This window comes from Gobius niger, assembly GCF_951799975.1.
Source record: "Gobius niger genome assembly, chromosome: 16".
Taxonomy (NCBI): Eukaryota; Metazoa; Chordata; class Actinopteri; order Gobiiformes; family Gobiidae; genus Gobius; species Gobius niger.
The window spans coordinates 20,216,967-20,239,409 of NC_136867.1; the positions used below are offsets into that span (position 1 = coordinate 20,216,967).

At 39.7% G+C, this 22,443-nt stretch overlaps 1 protein-coding gene across 2 annotated transcripts in view; it reads right to left on the bottom strand.

The window, feature by feature from the left end:
- Positions 1 to 1,365: 1,365 nt before the first annotated feature.
- stag1a (STAG1 cohesin complex component a) overlaps positions 1,366 to 22,443 on the bottom strand; it is a 50,663-nt gene continuing 29,585 nt past the window's right edge. The window contains exons 2-32 of one of the 2 annotated variants that reach the window (XM_079573376.1): positions 20,204 to 20,371; positions 18,864 to 18,984; positions 17,944 to 18,099; positions 17,741 to 17,837; positions 17,571 to 17,647; positions 16,987 to 17,191; positions 16,716 to 16,867; positions 15,845 to 15,918; positions 15,642 to 15,765; positions 15,467 to 15,565; positions 14,491 to 14,570; positions 14,317 to 14,424; positions 14,113 to 14,227; positions 13,595 to 13,712; positions 13,394 to 13,497; positions 13,230 to 13,322; positions 11,719 to 12,012; positions 11,539 to 11,609; positions 10,816 to 10,984; positions 9,547 to 9,639; positions 7,881 to 8,055; positions 7,566 to 7,702; positions 7,383 to 7,484; positions 6,291 to 6,439; positions 6,024 to 6,152; positions 5,415 to 5,617; positions 4,278 to 4,446; positions 3,956 to 4,072; positions 3,610 to 3,724; positions 2,092 to 2,172; positions 1,366 to 2,011 (exon numbers count right to left, since the gene is read on the bottom strand). In XM_079573376.1, coding sequence (XP_079429502.1) covers positions 1,988 to 2,011; positions 2,092 to 2,172; positions 3,610 to 3,724; positions 3,956 to 4,072; positions 4,278 to 4,446; positions 5,415 to 5,617; positions 6,024 to 6,152; positions 6,291 to 6,439; positions 7,383 to 7,484; positions 7,566 to 7,702; positions 7,881 to 8,055; positions 9,547 to 9,639; positions 10,816 to 10,984; positions 11,539 to 11,609; positions 11,719 to 12,012; positions 13,230 to 13,322; positions 13,394 to 13,497; positions 13,595 to 13,712; positions 14,113 to 14,227; positions 14,317 to 14,424; positions 14,491 to 14,570; positions 15,467 to 15,565; positions 15,642 to 15,765; positions 15,845 to 15,918; positions 16,716 to 16,867; positions 16,987 to 17,191; positions 17,571 to 17,647; positions 17,741 to 17,837; positions 17,944 to 18,099; positions 18,864 to 18,984; positions 20,204 to 20,232 — 3,780 coding nt within the window. In that variant the 5' untranslated portion in view covers positions 20,233 to 20,371 and the 3' untranslated portion in view covers positions 1,366 to 1,987. Of the gene's footprint in view, positions 2,012 to 2,091; positions 2,173 to 3,609; positions 3,725 to 3,955; positions 4,073 to 4,277; positions 4,447 to 5,414; positions 5,618 to 6,023; positions 6,153 to 6,290; positions 6,440 to 7,382; positions 7,485 to 7,565; positions 7,706 to 7,880; positions 8,056 to 9,546; positions 9,640 to 10,815; positions 10,985 to 11,538; positions 11,610 to 11,718; positions 12,013 to 13,229; positions 13,323 to 13,393; positions 13,498 to 13,594; positions 13,713 to 14,112; positions 14,228 to 14,316; positions 14,425 to 14,490; positions 14,571 to 15,466; positions 15,566 to 15,641; positions 15,766 to 15,844; positions 15,919 to 16,715; positions 16,868 to 16,986; positions 17,192 to 17,570; positions 17,648 to 17,740; positions 17,838 to 17,943; positions 18,100 to 18,863; positions 18,985 to 20,203; positions 20,372 to 22,443 lie in introns of both variants that reach the window. The other variant, XM_079573375.1, reaches the window with a different exon arrangement.

A 22,443-nucleotide genomic window follows, 5' to 3' on the forward strand; every position in this document is an offset into this window, starting at 1 on the left:
TACACAAGGAGCTAAACGTGGCAGTAGGTTGAGAAAACATTCAAACAAACAAAAGTAGAGCTCCAACTTGTGTCGCGTTCTGGGAAAAGGGGTACATTCCATAATAATAAACTAAGATTTTAAAAATACAGAGTCATTGATCACGTAAAAACCTTTGCTCACTTGTGTCTTACAAGTTGTGACCCGGCAGCTATAAGTTGTTCTGCTGCTCTTTGCTGTTTTTAATGTTCGTCTATGGACAATGTTCACTAGATCCCCACAAAATATCAGGGAAATAAAACATTTCTAACATTCCCGAACTCCTCTGTCCTAAATTTTGGCTTTCCGTTGTGTTGTGCTGGGCAGGGGTCAGCAACATTATATTTTCTCTAGTTTCTCTAGGTGATTTTGAGAAATATACACCCAAAGGAGTGCTTCAGACCTGTTTAAGCAATTTGAAAATACCGATTTATTGTCAATTCCTTTAAAAATGTCAAAAAATCACCCCAATAGACCCTTTAATTGTTTGTAAACATTACGGGCTTATCTGGAGGCAGGAAGTGAGATTCCTATCTATTTCCATTGCAGCTGTTGTCATAGTAACGATAAGAAAATGTCTAACCGTTTTTGGAAATATCAGATAAACCTTATTTTATCATCTAAAATGTCATTCCTCTTGTTCTTGCACCTTAAGTCACGGCAGGACTACATGTTTTAGTTGTAGTTTTACACTTATAATCACTAGTTTTAGTTTAATCTTATTTCTCTTGATCACTTCCTGCCTCCAGCGGATGATGTCAGCAGTTAAAGGGTATTATAAAAGATTAAAACCAATTTTTGTATGAGACACATGAACACTTTCTGAATCATACATACATAGCATTAACACAAAGCTGGTCTTTCATATTATAGAAATTTCCCTTGCAGTGTATAAACTCATTGACTGCCAGTCATTTTCAAGTCAGTGAGCTCCCCACTTTTTTAGGATTTTTTTAAGGATTTTGCCTGTTTTTTCAAGACCCACAGAAAATTTAGGTCTAGGTCTATGTCAACACAAAACCCACCAAAAGAAATATTTGACTCTCTTCTTTCATCTAAAAAAAAAAGTAGTTTGTACCTCTTTCCATTCTTTAGTAATCGTCCGTAGAAAATAGGTGAAATCACCCAAAATGCTGTTTTCTGACCAAAAAGCTGAGAAAACGAAAGAGCAATGCATTAGGCAGCACAACTAAGATTTTAACACCAGACATGCTCAAGGCTTTGCTGCAGCTGTTCCCATTGAAAAACCTGGCAGTCAACGTTTGGATTTCAACTGACGTCTATAGTCGTCATTGGCAGTCAATGAGTTAATTGAAAATGAATAGCAACTTTACATGAGATTTTTCATTTTCATGTTGTAATGATACGTTTAAAATATCGCTCTCAATATCCAACATATTGTACAGCCCTAAAAAAGCACAATCACTTACACATCACTGTGGCATCCGACTCTTGACGCTGAGGGAGGACGGGGGGAGATCGGAATAATAAGAGCAGAGATATACAACATTTAGTAGTGATCCTCTATGTCGAACCGAGGCGGATCGAAGTGCAACACCAAAAAACTGGGAGCTGTACAGTGAGTTTTCAAGGGTCCAGTCCAAAAAAACTGTACACCCGTCCCGTCTGAGAATTAGCCGAAGGAACCGCTAAGAGTACTGGGACCGAAAGCGCCTTCAGAGCTAATGGCTAACAGGCTAAGCAATGGAAGAGAGAGAACGACTCCCGAAATGATCTCCAAAGTTTTGAAAAGTCTGGGTCGGATCTTTTGCTTCCTGATTGAAAACGGCTTCCGGTGGATCGGTCGCAATTTCACAAACATCCATCGGCGAAGAAAGAAGGCTCTGCAACAATGTTTTTTTTCTTCTTTGTATCCGTTTGATTGACAGGTGCCAGGTCGAGGCGTCCCAAAACCGTTTTTTAGACCCGATATAAATCCTGATAATAATTTCTTTGTGTTTTTACCAACTCAGAACATCTGCATGCTGAATCCCTGCGGAAAGAGAAGGGACACTCGGGTCAATTGAAAATGAAAATCAAACAATACTAAAAGACAAATGATCAAGTACAAACCGATTCATCTTCGATCATGGCGGCTGAATCAAAGAAGTCCGGTCTTAGCTCTGCTCTTTCACGTCTGTTTCTGGATGGGGGCTAAAAGGGGAAAAGATGCACCGTAAAAAATTTAATTTAATTATCTCTTTTTTTTTCACAGCAAACTGATATTTATTACTATTTCAGTCACAGTGTTATATAATTATCATATATTACAGTGCAGTAACTTAATTAAAACTTAATAAAAAAATAAAAAAAAAGGCCCAATGACCCAAGAGGGGAATAAACCTGGGTGTTTGGGGAAAACTCATAACCAACAGTGTCAGTTCAAAGGTGCATTATGGAGCTTTTTATGCAAAAACAATATTGATATAAACCTCTTAAACCCACGTCAACTGAGCACATTTTCTCCAGTTCGACATTACAAAAATATGTCATATTTTCTAAGCTTTTGCATTTGTCACATTTTTATGTTCTTGTCGATGTTTGTGTTGCTTTTTTGTAACTTTTTTTTGCTTTTTTGGTGTTTATGTCACTTTTTTTTGCTTTTTTGTTATGTCTATCACTTTCTTTCCACTTTTTTTTTATGTTTTTGTTGCTTCTTAGTCATGTTTTTTGTTGTTTTTTTGTAAAAAAAATAAAAAATAAAAATTAAAAAAAAGCCACTTTTTTCAAGAAGCTTTTAAATTTCGGTAATGCCAAACGGGAGAAAATGTGAACGGTTAAGGGGGGGGTTAAGAGGTTAATGTATATTTGCCCTCTCAGTGACCCAGCGGTTATATGTATGGAAAACCTACCAGAAACCCCCCTAAAGAATTTATCCTGCCGCGTCATAGAGGCCACTGTGATGGAAAGTAAAGGTGTCGTGCTTGCCGACCTATAGTACATCCACCGAGTCACGAAAAGCTCAAATACGCATTAATATCAAGGTTGTTTTTTCCTTTTTTTTGCATAACAATTCCATAATGCACCTTTCAGAAAAACAAAAACAACTGTTAAAACTGTTTAATCCAGGCAGCACAGGGAACTTAAGTTTTCCGAACCACATACAGCTCTTTGTCACGCTTTTACTGTCTAGAGAAAGATTGCCTGGTAAAGTCATTGCCAACTAGACCAAAGTGAGTCTTGGTTTAGTGTCGAGTTATTCATCATATTCACACTAAACGTATGAATAAAATTGGTCACAGCTCTTTACAGATAAGAATTAACTATTTTCAGGGGGACTCTTTGGATCAGGGTTCCCCAACCTTTTTTATTGGGTGGCTACTCTTACCTAACAAAAATGGCGGAGGATATTTCAACATAAAAGAAAATAACTTTATTGTTTATTTAAGTTTATTTTATTTTTTTACTGTATTTACCTATATGTGTGTTCGATGTGTTAAGAAGAAGTAGATAACTTATTTAAATGTGGGAAAACTTCAGCAAGCTCCATGAAAAGGGCTTGGCGAGCTGGTTGGAGATCCCTGCTTTAGATGTAAAAGCTTGCAGATCCCTAATCAGTCGGAGCAACTGTTCTCAACCGGTGCAACGTACCAGGTCGATGACCATAGTGTCCTCAAACTCCTCATTCATGTCCTCCAGCTGACCTCTCGACGACATCATTACGTCCTCGAAGATTGGCTCCGCGTCATCCTCCATCAAGCCCCGCCTAAACAGGAGGCAAACAAAAAAAAATCACTTTCACAACAGATACAAAGCTAAGCACAATAGTCCATTTTCCTGGCTGCCTCCGAAGTTTGTTCCCATTGTTATTCAGATGTTCTTGCAGAGCACTGTAGCGATTCACAAAGTCTAAAAATTCACCACCAATTGTACCCAAAATGCCAATAACTCCACGTTTTCCAGTCAAATCAACACAACATTGTAATTCTCCACTCACACTGTCTGCCGAACGCCCTGATTGCTGCGAGACTTGATGTAGTTCATTCCTGACCGGTCCTTCCTGTTCACTTCATCCATCTTAGGCTGCCCGAGCCACGACATCTGCATCTGAGGACTGAGGCACACGAAAACAATATTATAAACTTGGCATCACAGTCACTTCCTTAGCAATGGTTAAAAGGAACATTGTGTGCTTTATTTGGGCCTTTTGAATGATCTTCGCCCTGGTATTCATGTTTTACACACTAAAATAAGATATCTATAACTACATGATAATTTCTATTTGCTTTCCAAACGCAAGTGTCCAAGGTCAGACTCACTTGTGTACAAAGTCGTTCTCTGATCCTGGCTCCGAGTCCGGATCTGCCATGTGTTCTGCCGGTCTGTTTTCTCGGAGCACTGTCGACGTGAGCTGAGGCGTCTGCAGCGCCCCCGGTGTCTGTAGAGTGTCATTGCGCATCAACCACGAGCCCTCCACGCTGCTCTCCTCTGCAAAAAAAAGCATAAATTCATTAACATTTACACAATGAAGTGACATTGCCTTTTGATTTTTTATTACATAATGTCATGTGATTACAAAAAGAGGCTTAAACCTTTCTATTGGGTGAAGGGTAGGGCTGGGTACCGATTAAACGATTTAACGATTTAAAAGGTTTAGGTACTACTGGTATCAAAACAAATAAGTAGCGGAAAAAAAAGTTGAAAGACAAGTTAAAAAAAAGAAAAGAAAATTGAGCAAAAAAATTGGGGGAACAAGTGGAAAAATGTGGGAAAACTTTGGCAAAGAAAAAAAAATTAGGAAAATTTGGAGAAAAAAAAAAACTGGGAACATTTGGGTCAAAATGTGGAGAAAAACATTGAAAATTTGGAGAAAATTTGGGAACACGCAGACTAATTTCCCTCCAACTTGAAAAATTAAGAAAAATTTTGAGAAAAATATGGGAAAAAAATGTGGAAAAAAAATGTTTGAAATGTGAGGAAAAATAAGAAAAACTTGGAATCTGTTTTTTTCCGCTCATTTGTAGTTAATGGAACTTTCTTGGTTGTTTCACCTCAAATAAATGATGCAAACGCAAAAGAAATGAAATGGCAGGAAAAGGAATAAATTAACATTTTAAAACTGTTTTATGGTTCCATATGACAAAAAATGTAGTATCGGTAGTGAAAAAAGTATCATTCAGGTAGAGGTATCGAAAACCAACTATCGTTATCGTATTGGAAATTTGTTTACAGTACCCAGCCCTAGCGAAGGTTTGTCGCTACAGAGGCTTAGCTGCTCGCAAACCCGCGAGTGGAGAGAGTAAAGGCAAGGCAAGGCAAGTTTATTTGTAGAGCACAATTCATACACAAGGCAATTCAAAGTGCTTCACAGTTGCATAAATACAAGAAAGCAAATCGAATCAACATAAAATTAATCAATTACAGTAAAAGGCAAGAGTGCAGATAAAGTCACTCACCCTCGATGCGCTTCTTATGCACAGGCGGCCGTCCCTTCTTGCTGCGCACTGAGCCCGGTTTGCTGCTGGAGCCGGATGTGACCGACATGTGGTCCTCGTCTCCTCCCGTTAGCAGACTGTTCCTGTAGGAGATGAGCGGCAGCCAGATGTCCTCCCTGCGCTCCGACATGTTATCGGACATGAACTTCTCCAGGTACGAGTGGCTGGAGAGACACGAGTTCAGATTAATACAATTGGTGAAGTTAGATCTAATGTACACAGAAAGACACCTCTGCAGTTTGGGGTCTCTTTCATAAAAAGGATGACCAAAACCACTGCTCTTTTGACTACCCTTAAACTGCTATTCCCCCCTTTCCCCAGGCAATCGTAAAAAACAAATGTGGCCCTTGGCTTAATTTGTTTCCCACACCTTCTGCAATTTTGCATAGATGTGTATTTTCCTTTAAAGTTTCCAAAGACAATAGTTTCTTTGGAATGAAGGAAAAATGTAACAAAAAGAGTTTTCAAGCACATCGACTATTTTACAGTATTATTCAAAGCTGTCCCTCTGAAAGGTTTTATGGATTTGGACAGGACATACCGACCCAAGAGTTTAAATGCTGTACTTACACTGTCTTTTTGTCTTGGCGGATGAGTTTGGAGGAGAACTCGCTGAGGACTTCCAGGAAGGCCAGGTTAAGCGGAGGAAACTCTGGTCCTCTGGGATTCTGGTACTTGAAGGCAAACTCGATACCGTCCCTTTAACAACAGCACACACATGCTCAATACATCCATCGTGCATTGTGTCTTCTCTGCTGTGCTACTTCAGAAAAATAATCTTGAACATAGGACTTCATTTCTGACACCATACACGTTGTAATGAGTAGTGTGTCTTACTTGTGCAGTGTGGCCACGGCCTCCCTGGTCTTAATCTGGTCCAGGCCGAAGGTGAGGGCGAAGCGTCTGGCGAGCTCCTTGATGCCGCTCACGTGAGACGACGTCCGGTCCAGGTTCGGGCCCTGGTCCTGCAGCAGCTCATTGAACAACTGCGACACAAATGCATCACGTGGTCAAGCTATGCAGAGCTTCAGGTGGCAAGTCTAGTAATTTGTAAAGCTTCTATAAAGTCATTTGTGAGTGAACAGCCAGTGCTCTCAAAAAAACAGAAGACAATGAGTGTGTTAACGTGCACTTGAGTCACCTGGTTATTAGGCATATCCTGGTTATGACAATATTCTGGATATGATGTTTATATGCCCTGTTTACATGAGCAACTATAGCATCCTGGATATGGCTCCAGAGAGGGGTGGAGCTACTGACAAATATGGTAAGGAGCCAACTACGCTAAAAAAAAATGCAAAAAAGTTGCTAACGCATGCACACGACTAGAGAACTATCCAAGTAAGCACTTAAAACAGTACAGTTCTTTCACAGCGACAGCGACGCGAGAATTGAAAAAAAAGCCCTGACTTTCACTGGAGATACTACAGAGCAAAAAATGTTATTTTTTAAGGTTACTTCAATGTTTTGTTGAAGATACAAAGTTTTAAAAGCCCAGGAACCAGCCTGTACAATAGTTTTATTCTCCTGCTGTATATGTTTCAAAAGTTCCCACATGCTCAGTACGTTAGCAATGGTGAAAAAACAGGATACTGTGTTACTTTGTGTCATGGTACAGTATCCTGGAAACTGAGAATATGCTGGTTTTTAATAACCTGGCTTATCCAGGGAACTGACATCAGGATTCTGTGTTTACATGAACCAGACAAAACCAAGAAACTTAAAATCCCCATTAATAACCTGGATACTTGCATACTGATTACTCCTGTATTAGTTTGCTACACTGGCTTCTGGTCCCTTAAACAAAGTATTTTCTGATGCGTGAGCACTTCGAGTTGTCTATATATAATATCTATATTTGTTAAGAGCAAAAGTGAATAACGTTTGCTTATCTCTGGAGCATACATAACTCTATATTTTGTGTCTCACCTGCTGCAAACTGAGGATGAGTGTCTTGGCGCAGAGAATCTTGTCAGTCTGTCGGGTTTTACTTAGCGTTTCTTTGATGATGTCTCCGTAGTCGTTGTAATACTGATACACAGAAACATAACAACACACTTAATGATCGTGAATTCAAGTTATTGCGAAATGCTCTCAAGTATTTCCACGCACCTTCATGTAGTGTTTGAAGATATCTGCGGCTGCAGGCATGTCCACGATATCATAGATGATGAGTTTACAGAAAGCTGCCAGGAGGTTTCTTCTTTTATGCAGAGCCTCAATCTTGTTGGCTTCATCCTCTTCGTCTCCTTCTGCGTAAAGGCAAAGTGCAGTGAAATGAACACTTAATACATAGAAATTAGCTTAGAATTACAATTTATAGTCTAAGTTGCAAAGCATTACAGCAAACTGATCTTTGGTGACTGACTGTAATAGTGTGACCTTTAAGAATGCATTCGATCTGAAATACTGTCTGTCCCGTCTCACCCATGCTCTGGCTCTCGTCGTCCTGGTCGATGAAGACGTGGTCCAGGACAAAGTTGAGCAGCTCGTTCTGCAGGGTGCTGTCGGGGTTAAACACCAGCGGCTGCAGCCCCTCTCTGCCCCCGGACACCAGCTGATGACTGAAGATCATCAGGAGGTCGCACAGCAGCATGAACGCCTGGGCAGGATCAAAACATTCTGTCAAACATTACTGCAGACTACATCGTTTTGTCTCCGTGACTCTGAAGCACAGCCAGTCACCATGTGGACTGGATTTACAATTCTGTCAAATTCCATATAAAGTCAGCAGAGACAACAGACGAGAACAGCTTGATTTTGGGGGGTAAAAAACACATTTTCCTGGCAAGCATTATTGTGATTAGATTATATAATAAAAGTCCAGCAGACACACACATCTAACAAACACTTGGTAGCCTGCAAGAGCTCTGCACCGCTGGAGAGTTGTCATCTTTTTTTGTAGATTTATAGATTTAAAGACAGTCCACATTTCAAATAACTTAAGAGGGCCAATCTTGTTTTTCTAAACGCAGACTAGCGTAGGTTTTTGCCTTCAGTGGGAGCGCACTTTGAGATCTTGCCACTCCAGACTCTGCGCATTTAAGTGGGAAGTATACATCGGATGGAGAAACACCCATGGCCAATGTTATGCAGAACAGCTGTTATCCTCCAACCAGACTCCATGACCAGCGTCTGGTTGGAGGACAGTCAAGGGAGGGGGGTTGTGGGGGAGTGGGGGTGAACATGTGCTTTTGTTTGGGTCGCGTTAAAGCAATTACAGACAAGCAAGTGCAGACCCTGTATACATCTGTGGCCATACCGCCTTTGCTCTGCCCGATCCCGTCAGACCTTGGAAGCTAAGCAGGGAAGGGCCTGGTCGGTGCTTGGATGGGAGACCGTTTGGTAACACCAGGAAGCCTGCCGAGTGGAGTGATTGAGTGGTTGGTGGTGGTCGGAGGGGCCGATGGCGCAGACTGGTTGCCTCGCTTCCGTCAGTCTACCACACAATAGTAGCTTACCACCACCGAGTATGGAGTGAATGAATATTGCAATGTGAAGCGTCTTTGAGTGTCCAGAAAAGCGCAATATAAAATCGATGCATTATTATTTATCTTTCTCTCTGAGCACGGACATTGTTTAATTCACAATGGGATAAATACACTTTTTAGTCCTGTGAGAGCCTTTAATGCTTAAGGAAGAGCACAAGGCAGCACGATGTAAACAAGGAAATGAATGAGAGGCTGCCATAGCATTAAACCACGCCTCAGTCGACTTCTTCTCTTTTAATAAGCAACGCCCTCTCGCTAGTGGCGCAGGGACAGCTGCACTAATGGAAGCTGACCATCGCGTTTGCACCATGCAGAAGATCTGGTCCAAAAAGTATTGACACTTACATATTCAAAGCATGTTTTGCAGAGGCCTACATGATTAGTAGGTTTTACCCATTATGAATCTTTAAGAAGACAGATTGTTTTTGTTCCTTAGGACATTATATTACCTAAATAATAGCAGTTTGCTGATAGTGACAATTAAAACAGCAATTGTAATTTTGATTTGTCTAAGGAAACTCTAAACACTGTGACAATCCATTGACCCAGTTGCACTCGCATTAGGAATAGCTTCTTATAATCTGATGACACGAATGCTTTACCTGTTCTTTGACCGGAGTGTTGACGTTGGACAGACACTGCTGACACACGGCCAGGAACGACTTCACGACTCGCCTCAGCGCCACCAGATCATCCTGCATTCAAGACCACACCGTGAGCCAGGCGTCACAAGAGTAGACCACGCTTCAGCGGAGATCAGTATTACACCGGCCCGGGGCATTCGAGGGCACCGTCATGCCCTGAATAACTGCAGCATTCAACTGATCACGCTTTAATGAATAGAGCTTTTAGACAGTCTAATCTATGGCTCACGTAACAATGGAGGCCTGTCTGGAAAACAAGATTGCCGTGAGATTGTGCAAAGAGTTAAGCCAAGTTTGTTATTAGAAGATGCCAACTTTTTCTATCATCATGGTTGTGAAAGGGACTGGATTGCAATAACAACAACTAAAGTTTTAGCATTTTAAAACTATTAAAGACTATTAAAGTGGAGCTGGGTACCGTTGCCAGTTTGGTATCGGAAAAGACAAAGGAAAGGTATCAAAAGCAGGTACCAAAAAGAAATATCTTTGCATTAAAATTTTGATGTTGTTGTTCTTCAAAATTTAAAAGAAAAAAAAAGTGAAAGACAAGTTGAAAGAAAAATTGAAAGAAGTGGAAATAAATTGGAAAAAAGTGGATTTTTGTTTGTTTGCTTTTAAAGAAAAAAAAAGGAGAAAAAAAATGAGGGGAACATTTGGGGCAAAATTTGAAAAAAAAAGGGGGGGGGGGGGAGTAAGAAAAAAGGGGGTAATTTAGGAAAAAACGTGAAAAGAAAATTGTTTGAAATGGGAGGGGAACTGGGAAAATTTGAGGCAAAATAAAAATAAAAATAAATTAAAAATGTGGGGAAATTTAGGGACAAAATTTGGAAAAAATATGGAAAATTTGAGGAAAAAAATATGGAAAAAATGGTAAAAATGTGGGAAATTTAGGGACAAAATTTGGACAAAAACATGGAAAATTTTGGGGGAAAATAGGTGAAAAAAATTAAGAAAAATTTGGAACGTGTTTTTTCCGCCCTTTTGTATAGAGGAAGTTTCTTGGTTGTTTCACCTTAAACAAACGTTACAAATGCAATAGAAATTAAATGGAAGGAAAAGGAATAAATTAACAATATTATTCAGTTTTATAGTTCTATATGACAAATAATTTAGTATAGGTATGGAAAAAGATGTTATTAAAGTACTGGTATTGTAAAAAATGTAACAGTCCAGTCCTATTCTTAGGTCAGTAGGGAGTGTTCGATTTGTAGATTTCCATTTCCGTACCTTGGTTGGAGCTCCCTCGGTGACCTTGACCAGCTGCCACAGGATGGAGTAGTGCGAGCATTGCAGGGCCTGGACTGCGATCTGCTCCGGCATCGAGCCCTGTTCGATCCCCGCTTTGAGGAGACGGTAACAGTTTCCAAACAGGTCCCAGCGCGTCAGGTCATGGGCGCTGACAAAACCAGGGAAAATGTGTTACTGGGATGTTCATGATTAATCAGCTAAATCAATATTGTTGCTAAATAATGTTCTGTAGAGCAACCCTTAGCCCGTGGTTAACAGTTAATCAATAATCATTTGATAAAGTTGCCAATTAATTGATTAAGTACCGCATTAGTACTGCATTAGTTAGCTTCTTAACGGTGCATTATGCAACTTTTTGTGTGAAAAAAAAGTTGTTATTTCTGCATATTTGACCTTGTAGTGACTCAGCGGCTGTTTAATTAGTCAGCATGGCCTTTAATTTTGATCACAGTGGTCTCTTGGACACTCCAGGATTAATTGTTTGGACGGTTTTGCTGCTGACAAACCCTCTCACCAGAAAACCTACAAAACAATTGATCCTGGAGCATTGTGCAGACGACCCTGACAGGAAGTAAAGGCGCCATGTTGACCACTCATACAGCAGCTGAGTCACTACAAGGTCAAATACACACAAATAACTTTTTTTCCCCCACATAAAAAGTTGCAAAAAGCACCTTTAAGTAACATCTGTCAGTGTCTTACTTGTGGAAAGCTGTGAGTCTTTTAAGAGTGGCGAGAACATTGTAGATGTCATCGTCGTCAGCCTCCTCAGCCTGTAACACAACACGGACAAACTTTAGTCATAAAACTATTAAGTGCTATGATACACAAGGACACCTGTTAAACTATAGCTGTTAAAAAATTGCACAAATCTGCCCTTACCTCCTGTAGCAGGTCCTCCACTGAATGTGAAAATCTGTCGGTCATTTCGTCGATGAGCTGCGAGCGAGCGATGTCCACGCGGTTCATGATGGTGTACTCCTCGGAGCAGAGGATGCTGTAGGTTTTACTGCAGGCCTCCAGGACGTCCATCTCGATGTGTTTCTCCACCACCAAACGGATCTGCTTCAACAACCCGTCCAGATGTTTCTCCATACGGCCCGCGCTGTACACGTCCAGGTCAAAAAACTGAGGGATCTGGAGGAGGTTGGCCACTTTCTCCGAGTCGGCCTGGTACTGTGGAGAGGGTAAAGGAAAATACAGTGTTAATACAACAAAGTGGGACAAAAGAGGTGAGTGGTGTTATTTGGTAATGTTTGGGTTTATCTGTGTTGTTTTACGAAAGTAACGAAAATGTGACGACAACGTGACAAAAAAAGAGACGAAAATATGAAAACATTTTGATGAAAAAGTGACGATAATGTGACGAAAATTGGATGAAAAAGTGAAGAAAATGTGACGAAAAAATACCGAAAATGTGACAAAAATTGGATTTTTAAATGAGTTTTGTAGGTCTTAGCTTTCAAATGAAGGGTTACGCTGGCCTATAGGCTGTGAATTTTTAGATTTGGGTAAAGCTGAACTGGAGAGAATGCACTTGATTAAGTGAGCTGAACAAGCAGGGTAGAAATTCTACCCTGCTTGTTCAGCCGTAGAATCTATTCAGAGTAGCTCAAGGAAGAAAAAGTAGTGAAGCAGCAGTAGGTAGTGTATATTTAAGATGACACGGGTAAATAGTCTTTGTTGGATAAATATTCTTTGTCATCAATGCACAAGAATTTAAATAGTCAATTGCAGCTGTATCAACAAGTGGCTCAACACCCCCGAGTGCGGGGAGTGAGAGAATAATGCAATGGAAGGCGCGAGGGTACCTTGAAAAGCGCTATACATGTCATTTACAGAATGATTTACTCTATTATGACAGGGAATTGTGTATGGCCATTAACCTCCCCGCCTAAACCAAAGCTTTCTCCAGTTCAGCTTTAATCAAATCTAAAAGCTTCTTGGCTTCATCGCTTTTATTCCTTGCTTTTTGACGCCTTTTTGGTCACATTTGTAGGTTTTTTATTGTTTTATTGTTGCTTTTCCGGCACTTTTTTGCGGCTCTTATTCAGCTTTTTCATTACTTTTTAATCGTCTTCTTGTCACTTGTTTATTGTGTTTTTGTCACTCTTTTGTTGCTTTTTTTGGTTGTATTTTCATCCTAATTTTTGTTTCTTGTTTTGACGCTTTGTTCGAGAAGCTTTTAGCTTTGGGTTAAGCCAAACTGGAGCAAATGTACTCGGCTCAGGTGGAGGGGTTAAACAATAAAATCTTAAGTGAATTGGTGTATCTATTTCACTTCACTTCCACTGACTGTTGCCATGCTCAGTGTTCAATAAAAAAAATAAACGTAAAAAATACAAAACCACAATCTTTAGCTTAGGGATGTCAGTGTTTGAGATCATCTTTACCTTGGACAAAAGCATCGGTAATGCCATAATGAAGTGCTCTGTTAGTTTGTTTTTATCATCTATCTGCGTCTTCCTCTCCTTTGCCGTCAATACCTGAAGAAACAGATACAATCAACAACAACAGACAAAGAGTTAAATGTTTATACAATGATTACAATTTTTACCCGTTTGCCTGTCCCGCGGCCGACAGGGGGGTGCGCCTCTGCGGCCTGACGAATGGTGCAGACTGTGAGCTCGATCAGGGCGCTCTCCTGTCGGTCTGATAACACTTTGCAAAGAGGGAAAAACAGGTACCGGGTGTTAAAGAAAGAGTAAGCTAGGTCATTTTAAACATAGGGTGGCTTATATTTGGTGACTGATCTTACCCTCCTCTCCCTGCACAGGCTCCTCCAGCAGAAGTTCAGTCATGCACTCCCAGTCTTTGAGCAGCTCCTGAGAGCTCTCCCACAGCGAGTCCACCAGGTACGCCGCGTGTTCATGGAGCTGCATGGATGGAAGAGGAGACACGTTAGAATGAGGACAGTCACGATTTATATTAAACCTGTTGTGACTGAAAGCTCTATTGATTTGTTAAGCTTTAACCTCTTCACCTCCACCTGAACCGAGCACATTTTCTCCAGTTTGGCTTTCCTCAAATCCAAGAGCTTCTTGAAAAAAAGGTGGCAAAATAGCAAGAAAAGAGCGACGAAAATGTGATGATAAAGTGACAGAAATGTGGGACGAAAACGCCACGAAAAAGTCAAAAATGAGCAAAAATGTAAGGGAAAAAATGTCAAAAAGTGGCCTTAGAAAATGCACTCGGTTAAGGCGGGGGGTAAAGAGGATAACTAAGGATAATGTTTACTGTATTTGTTGTACACAATAATACAATACTTCAATGTACCTCACTCTCCAGGAAGAAGAGCACCAACATGCGGATGAGGTTCCCGTTGGGGCTGCTCCTCCCTCTGCGTTTGGCCAGAGCTTCTTCCGCCTGAGGGTCATGGCGACTGAACAATCTGAGGGAAAGTGTCACAAACAGACACAGAGCATTAAAATAACACGTATTCTTTAAATCACTACATTGACAAATATCGCCATGTCGTACTTTCTGTGCAGGAACTCTCCGGCAGCGACAGCCACGGGTCGATGGGCGGAGTAGACCAAGTGGTAAACGTTCTCACAGTCCTCATTTGACAAGGCGTCCTCGCTGCCCCTGAAATAAAGAGTAACAGCCAGTTAAAACTTTCCCCCTTTTATGTAAATGTTAACAATAACTTACTGTAGGATGAGCGTGACGAGTCTGATCGCCTCCACAGCAACATCGTACTCCTTATCCAGAGTCATGGATACAATACGGTCCTATTTAACACAACAGACACATGATTATCTCAAGAATCTCCACCTCTTAACCCCCACCTGAACCATTTTCTCCAGTTTGGCTTTACCAAAATCTAAAAGCTTAAAAAAAAAGCATCAAAATAGTGACGCAGACGAGGATGAAAACGTCGCAAAAAAGCAACAAAAAGTGATGAAAATAAAACAAAGAAAAAGCAACAAAAAAGCAACAAAAAGTGACAAAACTAGACAAAAACACAACAAAAAAACAACAAAAGCAACAAAAAATGACAAAAATATTATGAAAGCACAACAACAAAAAAGACAAAAACACAACAAAAAAGCAATGAAAATAATGATGAAAAAGCAACAAAAAACTACAAAAACACCACCAAAAAATGACCAAAAAACCATCAAAAAAATACGAAAACACCGCAAAAAAAATGCCAAAAAAACAAAAAAAATACGAAAACACAACAAAAAACAAAAAAAGCAACAGAAAAAATACAAAAAAACAAAAAAAATGTTAAAAAACTACAAAAAATGCCAAAAACAAAATAAAAAATGACAAAAAACGTAGCGAAAACACGACAGAAGTAAGCGACAACAAAAGCAATCAAAATCAACACAAAACGACAAAAACATGACAAATAAGTGACAAAAAAGTAACACAAAAACAATAAACAATAAAAAAGCAATGAAAAAGTAACAAAACCCATCAAAAACATGACTAAATAAAGCAAAAAAAAAGGAGACGCAAACCCGACAAAAACACTTAAAAAATGTGGCAAAAACTCAGCAAAATGTTATAGGCTTTAGCTTTCAAATACGGCATGACAATTTTCCTCTCCAGTCGAGAAGCTATTAGATTTAGATTTGAGTAAAGCCAAACTGGTCAAGTGTCCACAGTTGTCTCTTACCTTGAATCGATTTGTGAAAAGCTCAAGTTTAGGAAATAGCTCTCTGTTCGTGTACAGGTTTTGCAGAGCCTTCAGGCACTTTAGACGCACCTCTCCTTGCTGGAACAACAAATATTAAATTAAATGACTTTTCATGAATGTGAGGGCATTATAGTTAAGGGGCTTTAGCACTGACCCTATCGTGTAGCGTCCAACCCACATACTTCAAGTAACTGTCATTGAGAAACGCATCGCTGTACATTTTCATCCAGACTCCGATTTCTTCAATGCAGATGGCACGGATTTCTGCGATGGCATCTCTGGTAAAAACATAGTAAAGCGTTAGCGTACATTTGCTTACAAACCCAATGTTCAAATGATTATTTCCTGTGGCTTCACCTGTAGCGATGCACAAAGATACCCTTGAAAATTGAGTTCATCATGTTCTCAATTTCATCTTGGTTTTCTTGCAGCTGAAAAGAAAATACAGACAATATTACACGTTTTTTTCTAGTTACTGTAACATGATTCCTGGAAGTAACAAGTGAGATGTATGCTTTTAAATGCCATTTTATTATCCAAATATATCATATTTTTGATGCCACGTATAAAACTAATCTATGCCTTTAACCTGTTAACCCACGCCTTAACCAAGTCTATTTTCTCCAGTTAAGCTTTACCCGAATCTAAAAGCTTCTTGAATATAGGCCAGGTAACGCCTCATTTGAAAGCTACCGTGTTGCTGTCACTTTTTGACTTTTTTTAATCATCACTTTTTTGTCAGTTGTGTTCTCGTCACATTTTCATCACTTTTCCTTCACTTTTTTGTCATGTTCTTATTGGTCTTTTCTTGCTTTTTTTGTCACTTGTTTATTGCGTTTTCATCACATTTTTGCCACTCTTTTGTCACCTTTTCATCGCTTTTTTTGTCACTTTATTATGGTTTCTATTTTGATGCGTTTTCGTCAAGTCTCTGTTGCTATTTTTATGCTTTTTTCCAGAAGCTTTAGATTTGGGTAAAGCTGAACTGGACAAAATGTGGTCAGTGCAGGCAGGGGTTAAGAGGTTAATATAAGATTTATATGACTGTATATGTAAAAGTTTATTGGACACCAAATTTAACACACATGTAACTGAATGCCTTTCGGACTACACTGTTAAATACGCAGCATTGTTTTCAGATAATTTCAAATACAAAGCCTTATTCAATATTATTAACAGTGTTTTTTTATGACATTTAAGGCCTGCGGAGGCTGAGAAAGTGTCCCACCTCTTTCCTCTTTTGAAGCAGCAGCTCGAGCTTCTCATTGGCCCGTTTCCCTGCGATCTTGTTCCTCTCGGCCTCGTACTGCCGCTGAGTGTTGTCCTGGTGGATGCTCAGGTTCAACGCCACGTTCACCAACGCCGTCATCAACTTCATCGCTGTGGAAACACAAATCGAGCAAATTATTTTTGACACTTCCTGGTAAAAATGTAATGTGTAATTTAATGAGTTGAAGTCTATACAGTGCTAAATATGTTTGTGATTTCGATCCGTTTACCCGCGAGCGTGGAGGTGTGCCTGAAAGCCCGGACCTGCGAGTCGGAGAGCCCCGTGAGGAGGGATATGACCGTGTCCATCATGTACTCGTCGTAGATGATGCTGTACTGGCACTGACGGATCAAGACGGCGATAAATTCACAGAAATTATAGCGGAACTTCTTCCACATCGGGCCAGGCATCGTCAGGGGGTAATCTCCGCTGTCCTGTAGAGAGACAGAGAATAATCAATCAATCTGGGGTGGATGATTTTTCTCCAATTGAAGGAACTGTGCATGTAGTTGAGAATAAATCTGTTTATAGCTTTCAAAATACCTCCCACTCATCCCAAAGTCTTCAAGTGAATGAAATATATCAATGTTTCAGGCGAATGTACAGGTTCAACAGCAAAGCGAAGGAGGGAAGACTATCATATAAAGCTAAAACTAAATTGCTTTGTTCACAACATATTCTCTGGTAGCAAAAAGAAACTCCCCGACAAGAAAATAAGTCAGCGATCCCAACTTGAGCATGGATAGTGCTGTCATATATAAAGTCCAGTGAGGAATTGAGTCTCTGTGTTGAATAATAAGCACTTGTTTTTACCTCATCAAACTCTTCTGTCATTTTGCGGATGATCTCAGCGTTTTGCATATTCCTGAACATCTCGATTCTTACTGTGCCTGGACACACAAAAAAAAAAAAAAAAGAGTTGTTGTTGATGTCACATTTTTAGTGTACAATGTTAAATACAAAGCATTTTGTTTTTAATGTACCTTTGCATCCTGAACACTGAATGAAAAAGTTGATAAGGTCCAGCAGAGCCATGTCCCTGTCCTGTTTGTACGACTCAATCCAATCGTCCACGACACACTGGGCAAAAGGAGACATCCAAAATTGCATTAATGGTTGTATGACATGACAAACTGATACTGTAAACTGAAGTCCTGAGGATGTTTTAGATCTACTGTATACCGACCTGCATGGCGCTCTTTCCCACTTTGACCACTTCGAACAGCGTGACGGGGTCCGAGTTGTCCCCGTTGTGCTGGGCCACTCCGTTGGCTTTGCCCCGCCCTCTGGACACGGTCGTGGTCTTATCAGTTGGCGACCTCCGGGGCTTTTTATTAGACACCTGCGCAGAGTGGGACGTGGCTTACAAATAGGGTTTATAAAAGAAATAGGAAGTACATAAAGACTGTGGATTGGCGTTGATTATGCGGCGGAGGTTGAAATGTTTTATTTAAAAATAAATAAATAAATGAAAGTGGTAACCAAAGTTGCTTTTTATACAAATGCACTAAAAGGATACCTAAAAATAATCATTTAGTGGTGTAGTAAGTTTACATGCATGGGTCGCGTGCGTGTGAAGGCATGTGCTGTCCCAAATCAAATAAACAAACATAATACGCCGCAAAATCAACGCTGACTGGTGTATTGTTGTATTGCTCTGTTATTTGCGTATTAAGGCCATTTATATCACTTATATTGTTTGTATCCTGTACATTCAGTTTGTTTGTTTGTTTGTTTTTTTGTTTTTGTTTTTCATTTTTGTATGTATGTCTGTCTGTTTTGTTTTGCATTTGTGTGTATGTTTTTGTATATTAGTTGCAGTATATGGTTTGTATTTCTTTTGAAAAAAATATTAAAAATAAAGTAATAAAAAAAAAAACAAATAGGGCAAAGATAATCTAGATCTTAACATTAATAATAATACATAACACAAAAACATAACCAGTTTCCAGTCTTGGAGAAGTCAAACTACTGGACATTTGCTGATTTATATTACTACTACAATATTTATCCACCACCAGCAAATAAAATAAAATATAGAATGCAGTGTGGGTGGATTCATAAGCCTTCGAAAAGACATCAATCGAAACCGTCACAGTCACTGACCTGTGCTTGTTTACCGGGCCGTCCTCTCTTCTTCCGGCCTTTTGCCTCTGGGTCTTCGATCTCGCTCATGCTCATGCTTAGACTCACCGCATCTGTGGCTCCTGACTCATTCGAAGAGTCCCTACGAAGACAAGAAGCAAAACAAATGTTAAAACCGGATCGATCTTTGGAATCTGAACGTTTGGGGTCGTTGCTGTCCCTGCAGCTATGGGCTTTAGGCAGGGCAAACTTGGATAGAGCTCCATTTAGTTGCAGCTTTCCTGGATATGTTGAGCAATTGAAATAATATCCCCTTATTAGAATTGAACCAGACAAGTGTTTTTAACTAAATGTCAAAGGTAAATTCTTGTGCCACATCCCTTGCTCATCAACCATACAGTCCACGAAATTGATGCAGTTGATCATTTTCTAAAATCATCCAAACTTCTTCTTCAAACAGGAATTGGGTGAGTCCATGGTCCATACTTGTATTGGAATATTTCTCTGTTGCAGCTCCTTAACTGTGGAATGACCTGCCTCTCTACATAACAGCTGCACAGATGCTTGACCAATTCAAAACCTGCTTAAGACACATTCCTACTCAAAAGCTTTTAACACTGTCTAGCACACATCAATGCCAAAACCCGAGCTGTTAATGCTTTGATGCTTGTATATTGTGTATGGTGTCACTTTATTTTACAGTACCTTGACACACTGTACCTAACTAAATTTAGCACAATGTAATGTGCTCTGTAACAATCTGTAATAACTTGTACCTACAGGTTAGAAACACAATGGAAAAACTTGTATTAGTACTTTGTAGGTACATCTTATTACATTATGCACCTACAACCTACAAATATATATTATTCCATTGTTTATCTAACCCATAGGTACAAGTTATTACTCATTGTTACAGAGCACATTACATTATACTAAATTTAGCTAGGTACAATGTATCAAGGGTAAAATAAAGTGTTCCCTTGTCTTATATTTTTTGTACCGTAGATCTTTTTGTGGAGCACTTTGATCAACAACTGTTTTTACATGTGCTATATACATACATTTGATTTGATTCTCCCTCCATCTATGTCACTATGTCCCTTTTCTTCTTAAAATTGCCATGTCACTGGTGTAAAACTAACAAATACTTACCACTGGCATCAAAACTAAGTGAATAATATCACTTAGTTAGGAAAGCATACAACTCTGTCAAATGAGGCACCTTCTTGCTCACATTGATAATGATGCTTCCACTCATGCACATATTAAATTACATGACGGTATACAGTCTGTTATTACTGATTAAACAGCCACATTTTAACCAGTAGAGTATTTGTATCTAAGTTTAATTTACTTACTGCAGCACTGGTAGCTCCGAGGTGATCATCTTGTTTGATTGGTGGGAGATGCTCTATGTATTTGGATTACGCTTCTCTTCAGTGACTTGAGTCCACTGTCCGAGGTTCACGATGGGGAAGTTGTCTGGGCAAGTTCCAGGACTGACTGCACTTAGCTCTCTCCAGCTCCTGCCAAAGACACAGAAAGAAACGTATCGGTTAGGAAATACAGTCACCATAACTCTGATAGTGGCAGTCGAAACAGTTAGTAGTAGTTAGTAGTCGCAGCGGTGGCAAAAGAGGTGGAGAACGTAATGTAAAGAATGAAAATATGAACAAAACACAGCTACGGACTATTAGGTGAGCAGTTGTGGACTTTAATGAGCAATAATGCTTTTACAACAATGCATTAAATTACAATTACGGCCACAATTAACAGCGTGAGAGTTTATGACAGGCAATTCAGTATTAATGGTTCAGAGTAAAGTGCCGTGGTTGTAAAAGTCCAAGCAAACTAAAATGGCGACAGGGCTCTTATCAGTAAATGTCTATGTATATATAAAAATGGCTGTACTTTTACAGCATTTCCGTGCTTTTTCTCCCAGACAGTTATGTTATACATTAAGTGTTTCTTTCTTGTGTCTCCAGAAGCATAGGTGCACAATATTTCTGGGGTTTCCTGCTTCTGGTTGAAACTAAAAGCAAAACCAACTATATAGTGTCATGGATGTTAAGCATAAACTTGGATATTGATTCATTTTCCCCAATTGTCTTTATTGTTTCTGTGTGTAATACATTAAATGTGTCCCTATATTTCTTAAAGAAATCTTTAAAAAGGTGAAAACCAAAAATAAAATAGCTTTAGCCTTATTTCTAAGCAATAACAAGGCGAAAAGGAGCAGCTAAAATTGTAATATATAGAGCAGCGTTTCAAAGTGGATCAAGGACGACACCAACTGGACACAGCGAGTACTGCAGCTACAAAATTAAGGGGGTGTGCGAGGCGGATTGTGCAAAACATGTTATTTTTTACTATTTGACCGTGGGTCTCGTGACAAGAGTCCAGTGTTTTGTTTTCATTCATAAACATTTAACATGAGATCATAGGTCAAGCAGTGTCTATGTAACAAAGTTTGACATTTACACATTTACACCAGATAAAAAGCGCTAAAGATGATACAATTAACGCGAGAACTTGCCCAAAATGTAATATTTGACATTACAAAGTGGAATGTAATACTTGCACCGACCAGGGATGCCAGACAAAAAAGATAAAATAAAAAAAATGATGCAATCTCGATGTAACAATCCTCAAGTATTTGCTAATGAGGGGTAAAAGTGGGTCAAGCTTTTATAAAAGGAGCCTGGAGAAAGTTCCTAATTGCATCGTTAGTTCCCAGCGTATTTAAATATGCTAATCAATGAATAACAAGTGTGACGCAGAACCCAGCCTCGCCGCCAGGGGCAGTATGCGCCACAAAGTCCTCTGCGCGCGCTTATTTCTGCAAGTGTTTAATTAGATTTTAACGCAAGGACGCGGGCCGGGGCGCGATAATTCACTTTTATCCCACCCGGAGCTTGCTTTGGGATATTAATGTCTAATCTTGAGCTTTATTTTGGATTTTTAGACGCTGTTGTGTGTGACATTGCATTCATGTGTGTTTGAGAGCGGGACTGGGCAACAGTAGGGGGCAGGCTAAGAAAGTGTGTATTTGAATACTGACTGGTACTGTAGTGTTTGTACGGAGGTGGTAGTACTAGCAGAGACACGCGTATGGCGCTAAAGGCTGTCTCCCGTCTGGCGCCGTGGTACAGGCTGCTCACACTGTCAGGGGGGTTTTCACAAGCGATTTCTTCATTTTGCATGAAGTTTTGAAAGTTTAAATAATATGAGGCGTTACTTGAACATGCTAGAGAAATGAAGTTGTTGTCATTGCATGAAATTAAAGGCCCTCACAGGGATGAATTTATAACTTTCCCAACTTTCAGGGAGTAATACTGTCACGATAATGCAATCAACACCCACCCTCCAAGTTCACAATGTAATAAAAGGATTTATAATTAGATGCACGGTGCACAAATGTCTTCTTTAGCAATATGCTGAAGGGCAAAGCAATTTTTATTAAAGGGCGCTTTGAATATATATATAACTATCCCTTTTTTTTTTGTCCCTCTCCAAAGTAAGATTACAATTTCTTCATTTTTAGCAGTGTTTGGTCTTGTAAAACTAAACCACATGACACACTGTAGCCTGTAACACT